Here is an 11158-nt window from a genome sequence, read left to right on the forward strand (position 1 = left end):
AGTCAAACGCAAAAATGCAATAAATGTTCTTTGTGGTCGATGGCAGTTGGAGTTTAAAATCCGGCACATACGCTTTGTTTTTCATGTGGCCTTGCATGTGTAGGTGGTTCGACGAAGTGCAGGTGATTTGAAAAACTTTGCAAATTAAATAGATTGTGTATTGTAAAAAAAGGTTTAAAAACATGATTGGGTGGTTAACATGAGAAACTATAATCCGGGAGGTATTGAGGTCGCAAACAAAAAACTAAACATGCACAATTTAGTTCCAGGCTTTCACCCACTGAATTTTTCCCAATCAAGTCACACTTCTCAAGTGTGTGTTTTTTGGACTCCTACCTTTTCTTCCACGCTAGAGAAAGAATCTTAACATGAAACGAAGAGGGTAATGATTAAGAGCAAGAAGAGTAATGGAGTAAGATGAAGAGGTGGAGTCAATTGGTTCATGCAATGCATGGGGAAGGGCACCGAGGGATTGTCTTTATGGACACATAGGCCCACTTATCATGTGTGTGTGAAGACATGTGTAGGTGACTCACTCCCACGCAAATTAAGAATACATACTTTTCTCTAGCAATACGCAAGAAGCATGTTGAATCATGAAGTCAGGACAACTATGAGGGCAGGGCGTTGACCTGTTGGCTGGGCAACCGGGGTAGTTGTCAGCCCGCCCGGGTTCGAGCCTCGGCTCTAACCTGCGGCGCTCGCGGAGTTTCTCCTATAAAAAATGCAAATGAGGGTTAGCCTTTGAGTTGGTCTCATTTCTTTTTAAGCCAGGACAACTATCTATAGCTGAAAATCCTCGTGTTACTCGTTCAAATCTGGTTCCTGGCAAAGGAAAAAAAGGATCCATCAAATAGGTATTGATTCAAGTATCTCAAGATGGATTGTGATACATAATCATTAATAATATGGATAGAGTATGATTTATTCATCCAATTTGTACAATAATCCCTTTATAGAAAAGGGTCCCGTTATCCCGAGCCAGTCTTACCTTTGCTTGCAAGCCCCAAGTTTGTCTATAAAGAGCTAATCTAATTGGATTTCCCCCCAATGGATTTGTATGCAGCTGCTGCCCTGAGCAGCCAAGCATTTCCCCCTAGTTGAGCTCATGTGTGGATTTCTATGCAGCTGCTGCCCTGAGCAGCCAGGCATTTTCCCTAGTTGAGCTCATGTGTATATGCAAGACTTGGGAACCCAAACCTTGCTACATCAAGTGGTTCATCATCAAGTTTCCTCGGTGCAAGGTCAACCATGTTGCTTAATAAATGAAGTTTATCGGTGCCAACTTCTTTTTAGGGAAAAGGCAGCCAGGTCACCAGAGCTAACTGGTAAGCCCAAGGCACAACACGAAGTGTCGAAACATGTGAGACTGGAAACTAATACTCCCTCCATCCGGAAATACTTGTCATTAAAATGGATAAAAGAGGATGTATCTAGACGTATTTTAGTTCGAGATATATCACTTTTTATCCATTTTAATGACAAGTATTTTGGGACGGAGGGAGTACTCAATAAATATGAATGTGTGCTTATATCTACTAATCGTAGACACACAATTTATATGTGAAAACGCATCACAAGTTTTCCAACTAAAATCATAACTACAATGACACAAGTCGAAAGCTCCAAACTTAAAATAGATACATCTACACTAATTTGTAAAGTTCCAGCCATATAATAACCAATTGCCTCTTGCCATTGGGGCTTTATACCTCTGCTGTAAATACGAAACTGGATGATGAGCCCATTTTTATATCTGTAGGTTGGGTAACTCAATCGTCAGAGAATGAGCAGTAGGACTGAACTACCGACAGTTGGCCTTTTGGCCAGTTTACCAAGCACCCCCAGTTAGCATAATTCCACAGCTGTAAGCTACTCATCAGTCATTACAAGCATCACAAATACAATAATTACTCCGCAAGTTTTGCCCAAGAAAAGAAGGTACACAAAAGAAACTGAATTTATGTACAGAAGAATTTCTGATGATTCACGAGAACCCTGCGCTTGCAATAAGTGAACAAAATATAATGGCTTCCGAGTAAACAAAAATAGGATTATACCGAACCACACTTGCTATGAATTTCAAAATCTATAACTCGCCTACTACTCCCCAATAGGGGGACTTCCCAAAGAACTTATGTACTATGAGCAGAAGCTATCGCTGTGACAGAAATGGTGCTAACAAGGATTCTCATTCATCTTTACAAGCCACCGGCCTTATTAGCAGCAGTTTTGCTAGGCTTTGTTTTGGCAATGCTGACCAGATCACCAAAGAGTGAATCTTCGGGTCTTGCTGGCCTATTAGCCTGCTGAAGGGAAGAAGACGCGGGTGTGCCATACAAGCCGTTGTTTTGCATGGCAAGTCCGTTCATTCTCTGAGAAAGCTCGTTTGCACTGGGATACCCATATGCAGCATTTGGGACATAGTAGCCTCCAGGCTGCTGACCATAGCCATAGCCGGCCGCCATCTGCCCACCATACATCTGTTGCTGGTAGATATCTCCTGCCATCTGTTGGGGATACATGCCGCCTGCTTGGTTGCCTTGCATTGAAGGATACATGCCCCCATATTGCGTGTTTGGCATTGATTGCGGATGTTGAGCCCCAGGCTGCTCCACATATCCCGGTGGAAACTGCATCCCGCCTGGTTGTCCAGTCAGCAATGGTTGCGACAGTGAAACTTGCCCAGGCTGACCAACTTGAACAGGTTGGGGTGGAATGCCTCCGAATTGTCCTGGTGGCATTGCCAACCTGTCAGGTTGACCAGCTTGGAACTGATCGTTTTCTGCAGGCTGAGTTTCCCAGGGTGGTGGTGGGAGGTCGCTGCTTTGATCATCTTGACCTGTCAATCACAAAGTACCTACAGCTGAGGACAGCCTTGTACATGCCGTAAACAGAGGCAAAGCTACAGAAATATTTGGCGGACAAACAAAAACAAGAGTCCACACTACTCTCTCGAAAAACTTGTAGTACATAAATAGCATTTACAAAACAAATATTGTAAGAACTACTCCCTCTGTATCAAAATATAAGACGTTTTTTGACACTGTCATAGTGTCAACGTCTTATATTTTGATACGGAGGGAGTAGATACCAAACATAGATACTACTCCCTCCATCCCATAATATAAGATGTTATTACAACCGATATACTCACATACTAGTTGTAATAACATATTATATTGTGGGACGGAGGGAGTACTAAATAACATATTAGAAGGTCATATTGTAACCATAGAAGATAGTGTTATGTACCATAATTTGGTGCCTGATGTGGTTGATTCATTCCTTGAGCAAGCTGCCCATTCCACGAACTTGCTGAGTTTAGGTCAGAACCTTGACCATAAGTTGGGATTGTATTGGAGGCCAACCCATTGGAAAATGAAGACTGCTGTGGTGGAACAGGATGCTGTGGAGCAAGATATGCTTGTGGTGCCGAGAGATTAGGATTTGAGTTCAATATTGGGGATGATATAACAGGGTTGTGACTGTTATTGCTAGCATCGCTTTGCGAAAACATGTCTACAAGATCTAAGGTATTGTGGCCTGAAGCAGAAGCTGCAGGGGAATTGCCAACAGGAACAAGGGCTTGAGAATTCACAGGTTCTGGCTTGAAATAATCATCTCCACTGAGTAGGTCAATACTAGGACCAACAGATGCTTCTCCAGGAGGCTTTGAGGTGCTGGATGATGGAGGGGCAGGAAGTGCTAATTGCTCAAATGGAGAAACCTTACCGGCAGCTTCAGAAGACCTGACAGGTTCAGACGGTATATAATCAAGAAGTCAGTCAGAGCATAATGCAGTACTCTACTATTTTAATCATTCCAATACTGTTTCAAGAGTTCTGAACCCGCATTATGCATGCATCATTTCAGGAGAGTAGCATAAATTGATTAAAACAGGATGCTTGGTATAAGATAACACAACCTTTGAGTTGGCTCTTTTGGCCCCTCTGGCTTTGCTGGTGGGGAACTATTCGCAGGGGCCTGTGGTAGTTTTGGCTTTTCTACCCGAACAGCTATGCCTGCAGCAATCGCATCATGTTTTGCTAGAACACGCTGCAAATCATCATTCAATGAAAGGCCCTGGCTTAGCAGCTCTTCATCGCTGTGACAATTTAATGCATGGAAATAGTAAGAGAACCATATCATAATAAGTACTCATACGAACACAACACACTCTACAGAAATTCAATCAGTAATACAAAGCTACATTGTGAAATCTAGTTACGGAAAAAGCAACCAGCAAACATGAGTTCAGTCGCCCAATTTTCAGCAAATAATACAGTCATGTACATAAATGGGCGTATCTCAAACATAACACAGTAATACAGTATCAGATATAAATTTTGGACTAGAACATAGCTGAAGTATGCATATAGTATCCCCAAAAAAAAGATGTCTATAGTAGTAATGATTACCTACAGGGCTGAACTAGCTAATATATTTTCTTTCCGTTGTGTATTTCTGTTTAATTAGACAAATAGTGGATTGGTGGTACTACCACCACAATTTCTATATATATTTCTGATCTGAACACACCAATAAGAAGTTGCCAATTATTCCTGAGAAGTTGCCAGTTATTTTTGTAAAGTCACATGCCTAAAATGTAGAGATTAGGGTGAAGTACCATGACACAAACTAGTATATTCAGGAATTAATTAGAATAAAGAGCAGTTTTAGGGGTACTTAGGGAGTGAATGCAAGCTTATTTAAATTATTGCATCAAAACTGGCAATATATTGAGCACTGTGTGTTAGTAGTAGCGGTAGGTTCATGTTTTGGTGTTGTATGCATATAGCAGAGAAGAGTATCAGAGCTCACTGTGCCAGCGGCACTTGATCCAACCAAGGAGGCATGTGTCTCGCCGCCACCGTACAAGTTAGGACCAAGAGGGTCCAATAGGAAAGCGGTGAATCCAGTTGAATGCAGCAACTTTGTCAACCAAACTCCAGCTTGGTCAGCAGTGATTTGTCTGCTGACGCCAGCTGCACATGGATCAGCAGCTGGCAAGAGTTCCTGGGGAAGTGAGCTTGCAGTGGTCAGTGTGGCGAGAGTGATGAGCCACAGTACAAGGAGGGATAGGATTCCAGATATGGCTCTGAGAATGATATAGCCAGCTATGTGTCATATGAATCACTGTCACCAGAATACAAAGCCTTCATCGCTTTACCAAATCTACAGTAGTCCCAACTGATTGGAGAATAGCAAAGCAGATCCCTAGTTGTATCAGGCTATGTTGGAAGAGTTGACAGCCCTTGAGAAGAAGAATATGTGGGGCTTGATATATACTTTCTCATCAAAGAGCTGATTTATGAGGGAACAGCCTTGAAATCCCATCTTGAGGGGTGGTGGTGTTGTATATTGAGCTGCATATGTTAGTAGTAGTCGGCCAAAGGTCCTTGTATATGGTGTTCTATGTAGCAAAGAAGAATAGAGTGAACTCGAGAGATTCCAGAAATTTTGTCAAGAAACTATAAAGGTGTATAATTGGATAGCATTTAGCATAGATATTCACAGCATTGTGTGTCCTTCTTTCCCTCAGTTTTATCAAGAGGACATCAGAATGAATTTGGTAGCAAAGGCAGTTAGTGGGTTATCAAAACTATTAATTAGGTCGGAAAAATGCATATCCTACATTTCCACAACCCGATTCCATGTAGTTCACTGCTTAAACAGCCGGACACCACAGAAGAAACTTACGAGGTCGTGTTGACGAGCTGAACCACTCTCTGCTTGTAAGAACGACATTGGTCCACAAGGTCCACAATGACTTCCTGCCTTAGACCCTGCATGTTCATTACAGATTTACAATTAAGCAATATACTGACCTGACATCTAAATCATATAACTAGAAATACTATGGTTTATATAGTCCGGTGTTAAGAACTTTTAGACTCTGAAACATGGCAGTATACATATCCAACTTTAAGTAAGAAAATTCAACACAGCCATGTAGGATGGTGTTATTTTTTCCTGCATTAACTTTCCGCAACAAAACTGGTCATTGGATCATTTTATGAACCACATATTGTTACAGCATGTGAGTAGGCAATGGGCAGTGAAATACCTCTCTGTTACCAGGATCAATAGCATTTAACATCTCTGAGAGAACATCCATGACGCCACTTGCATTCTGAATTTCTGTCACACTGGAGAAAAAGTTTTGCAAATTTGAAACATTCTTATAAAAGGGAACTCGAAGACTTCAAAGTAGTACACTGCTAACCACAGTGCTGATGACACTGTGGTTACAGAATTGGAAAGGAAACTAAAAGCAATTACAGGTCAAATAACAGATATAACTAGAAAATTACTGTACAGTAAAAGGCACGCATTCAAGCTCTGGAAAGAGGAAGCATTTCAGTATTTAAGGTCTCATATATTTGTGCATCACCTCAAATTAATACATAATATCTTAGGGTTCTGGTTAGGTTATGCCGTAACACTTCTCTATAAAATGATCCTAACGGAAATAATAATGTACACATACTGTCATCATATCAATTACATAAATTTTGGAGGCAAATTGCATAGTATATTAATGAGCAAAAGGATTAGCAGTATGTCAGCAATCAATACTGTCATCATTCAAATGCGCACAAGATAATGGACATAGTTCACATTAGTTCTGAGCATCATTTATCCGTGCCTGCATGGTCACTAAGTTCGTGAAGATAATGTACCTTAGTGTAGATACTTCTGGCACTGAAGATGATTCAGGTGCCTCTTGCCGATAGTCAGTATTACGTAAAGCAGGAGGAGGGTAGTTCTGTAGAGGTTGAGTTTGTGGTGGAGTATAGATTGGCACAGAACTCTCTGACCTTTGAGGAAATACGGCTCCAGCACGCTGGTATATCAGAGAGCGACACTATGATAAGTTGAAGGAAGCTTCATATATCAAAGAGAAAATGTATGATGTACACTAGAGCACAGATGTTTTCATGTTACTGATGAATGTTGGCTTAAGAAATGCTCAAAAAATATTGTACAACTGATTTAATCTGATCTAGTAAAGGAAGATGAACCAAATGTCAGCATACTTAAAGTGAATAATACCAGCAGTTCTTGATATGCAGCATAATATTGTGGGTATCTTGCACGAGCACCACCAAAAGCTTCTTGCCAGGTGTCAATCAAAATGAGTATCTTCTCTTTTACATGATAATCAGGCTACAAAACAAAAGGGAAATCAAAACTGAAATCTTATTCTTAATATTATATTGTGAGACAGAATACTAATTTGCAGGCAGACCTTTTTCTTAACAATCTTCACCATTTCATGGAGTATATCTCTCTCAGCAACATGCATGTGAACAAAATCTCCACAATTTTTAATCAGCGTCTCCAGCAGCTAAAAAGGGGAAATAAAATGAAGTACTTCAGTACAGGCTTGCTTAGCTTACTTGGGATTAGATTACAGAACAAATAAACCACAAGTATGACTTTCCAACTAGCACTATGCACAGATACAGAGATACAAGATACTGCTCAGCATAGGTTAAGGAAACTAACAAGTGACAAGGCTACGTTACATAGCCCATTATGTTCTCCCTCATAAATTCTTCTGAATCTGTCACCTAGATCACTCCTAATATCCGCAATCCAAACAAACTTGTATTCACCATCACACCCATCTTTAAGATGCTATTCAAGCATGAATCATTTGACATACAATGATGTTGAAGTGCTGACTGGAGCCTCTTCAATGTCTTTTTGGCTCTGGCTAACTGTCAATCATTGATCATTACATGAGATTCTCCGCTTCACATTATTATGGCTACCATCAACTTCCGAACAAGCAATCAGTAGCTCATCACGCTAGCTTCATCCTAGTTTAGCTTCTAGCCAACTTATCATTCCGAAATCATCACCAAACCATAAGATGACGCACCCAATATGGAGTCATTAATCAATTCATATGTAAGTAATACTGAAAGATGTACAGAACTTTGCATTATCATGGAGATAAAGATACGAGTGCACAAAATGATACTTACTGTTAGTGCGAGGAGCTGGATCTTTGAGTTCTTGTGTCCAATCCGTTTCTTGATAGACTTGACTACATCTTTAGCTTGCCTATGTGCACATAAAGTATGAGAGAATATACTAGTAGTGAAAATGTTAAATACGGCATACCATGCAACAATATAGCAAATAACTGGCACACGAGCTAAAATAACATTTGGTCCGAGACTGTCTAATACTCCCTCCGTCCCAAAATAAGTGTCTCAACTTTAGTACAACTTATAAGCCTCAGACCAAAATCCTCGTGATTTCTTCAAAGCCCCTATGCAGGGGCGGAGCTCTGTAGGGGCAGACCCGGGCCATGGCCCACCCAGGAATTTGACAACAATTTTTTTTACTAGTCATCTTAGGCCAGCCCACTGAGCGCACACACGCATAGCCGCACAGGCCAACCTCCATCTTCTCCTCGTCTCAGGAGGGCTACTCACGCACGCTGCACGCGCAAGCGGCTTTCCCCATTTCCCCAATCTCACTATCAAACTCATCTAGCCGCGCCGCCGATGCCGACCGCCGCCGACAGGGAGCACGGTCCATCGGAGCACGCCGCCCGCCGTCTCGCGGAGCAACTGCCGCGGCGATGCCCCCCCCCCCTCCCCCGCGGGACCTCGCCTCGCCCCTGCCATGCTACCTCCCGCCCAGACTGATCTTGCCGCCCATCATCCGCTGCCTCCGGGATCCAGTGCGTCGTGCATGCTTCCGGCCATCCATTCCCGCGGTTGTTCTCCTCCAACTCCAAGTCTACAAGACTACAAGGCTGGCGCCCCCATGACTTAACCCCCTGCCCTGCCGCACGCACAATTCACAGGTAATTTTTCCCCAAACACTCAATTTGATAAGCAAATAGCCTGAATTTATTTAGTTCCATACAACTAGTGATCAGTCCTGCTAGTGATAAATAATAGCTTGATGATCTGATCTTATGCAAATTTCAACATAGGTAGTCATGGGAAGGAAAATCAGACTCAGAGAAGAATTGATTTAGTTTTTAAAAGAAAAAGAGATGACATAACTCAAGTTGAGTAAGACCATGAATTGCCCTTGCTTGAATTGGAACAACAACAGCCTGAACAACAACATAACCAAGATGGAGGAGTTCGAACAAATGAAGTTGTTACTTTCCGAGGTATCGAGTTCTTGCAGCGACACCCTGGATTGCGCCCTCAAATTTGGCAATATCCACCAGTTCAGAGAGATACCGTGAGAAGAGCATATTTGATGTTAGGTCCTATGCAACCCCGCCTAGAGAACTATAAACCTTCAGGTGAACCAGGGCATCAACGCCGCTTCCAGTATAGTTGGTTTGATGATTTTCCATCATGGCTAGAGTACTCAGTGGACAAGAGTTGTGCGTATTGTCTATATTGCTTTGTCTCCAGTAACAAAGAGAATACACGAGGTGGTTCTCATGTCTTCATGGTACATGGATTTGACAGTTGGAAGAGGGTTTGTGGGAAACATTGTGCATTCTTGACACATATAGGATCTGGACACATATAGGATTTGGATCTGCTAGCTCATTCTTGTAACATGTCGCTATGATTCATAATTTGAAAGGAAAATTGTGCTCTTCTTTTGTCTGGCCCGCCCAACTTTTTCTTTCAAGCTCCGCCACTGCCCCTATGGCTTTGAAACATCAATACTACTCGTACCGGTGATTATCTATTTTGATGGAACATGCACTTACTGCACAAGCTTCATGAACAGCTCAACAGGTCAAGATTATTACATTCATTGTCTATACGAAGTCAAAAAAAAACTAACAAGGAGTCCTCAAAATTCGCTGGCACAAGCTCCACTAAAATCCTGGTTATCGAATATTTGTTTCTTCCACTCCATGCAAGTTTTCTTATCCTTTCCAGTACCATTACTAGCTGCTACTGAACAGCTTGTTCATATTCACTTCTACAGGTCACAGGACAATATGTCAGCTATAACATTTGTATAGTGATTGGAAAGAGCTGACCATGTCACATTTTCCCATCACAACCCCAATCCTTGTCATTCCTTGACTAGGCACGGTATATGCTATCCTGTGGCAAGAAGATGGGAGATCTTTTGGCACCAGCAGGCGAGCCAGGAGTGCAGATAACTCGGGTGTATTGCATCTCCAAACAAAATTCACACTAAACTGGCATCTCAACTGTAGATTTAACTAACCTGGACAGGGCATTGATTCCTTAATTTCAGTTTCTTTACTTATCAGTGAATAGTGATTAGTGAAAAAATTCGCATTCACTCCATGTCTACACTGTACCACGAAAATAGATTGAACCTCAGTTGAATTTTGCAGGACAACAGGATCGATCAATCATTCCAGTCTGAGCCCTCGCCCCATATTTACCACAAGCGTCACCCCGACCTCCATCCTACAAAATCATGGGGAGACTACCACAGAATAGCAGCGGGACAGACCAGACCCCGTCCCAATCAAGCACAGTACCTCTCGTCTCGACCACGAGCACCACTCCACGCCGACGATGCCGTGAACGATCAAAGCAGACATGTGGATAGCAAAGGGGAGGGCGAAGAAGGGCTCACGAGGGGTCGTGGTTGAGGATGTCGCAGATCTCGAGGTTGAGGGACCAGTCGGGCCCGATGAGCGACTCGCTGGTCGCGCGATCGACCAGGACGGACTGCGGCATCGCGGCGGGGCGCCTGGTCGGCGTCGGTGGGGACGGGAGAGAGGAGCAGCGCAAACCCTAGTCGGCGAGCCTCGCTGTTTCCGTATCTTCGCGTTTGCTTGGCCCCTCTATGTCCGGTCGGTCGGACGACGAAAGGAAGAAAAATTCTCTCTCTTTAATTAAAAAAAATCCCTATTGGGAATCGGAATTTGATTTTGATCTGGTTCGGCCAGATTTGCTCTAACTTTGGTATAGATTGTCTTGTTTCTTTTTAAAGCTAAACGCCCTCCGACTCTTTATTCATTAGGCGCCAGTATGTCTGACTGCAAACAATCAATCAGCCACACAGGGATTGTACATACAAATGCATAAAAACAGAAAGTTTTAACGAGTGTCTAGCTAGATGGTGTGCCGCCATGTTAGTCTAGCGGCTTGCAAACCGTAGCTCAAATCCCTGGAATAAAGTAGACAGATCCTTCATCTCCGTGATGAGGTGAAAACACGCCGAC

General features: G+C 42.6%; 1 protein-coding gene across 1 annotated transcript; it reads right to left on the reverse strand.

Moving 5' to 3' along the window:
- Positions 1 to 1983: 1983 nt before the first annotated feature.
- LOC100859944 (TOM1-like protein 9) lies at positions 1984 to 10854 on the reverse strand. The gene is made up of 10 exons (XM_044574211.1): positions 10567 to 10854; positions 8001 to 8079; positions 7256 to 7354; positions 7060 to 7173; positions 6687 to 6850; positions 6071 to 6152; positions 5704 to 5789; positions 3929 to 4108; positions 3256 to 3752; positions 1984 to 2842 (listed from the first exon to the last, which is right to left on the reverse strand). The coding sequence occupies exons 1-10, from the start codon at positions 10668 to 10670 to the stop codon at positions 2202 to 2204; spliced, it is 2046 nt and encodes a 681-aa protein (XP_044430146.1). The 5' UTR covers positions 10671 to 10854; the 3' UTR covers positions 1984 to 2201.
- Positions 10855 to 11158: the final 304 nt, after the last annotated feature.

The sequence above is a fragment of the Triticum aestivum genome, chromosome 7B (genome assembly GCF_018294505.1).
Source record: "Triticum aestivum cultivar Chinese Spring chromosome 7B, IWGSC CS RefSeq v2.1, whole genome shotgun sequence".
Classification (NCBI taxonomy): Eukaryota; Viridiplantae; Streptophyta; class Magnoliopsida; order Poales; family Poaceae; genus Triticum; species Triticum aestivum.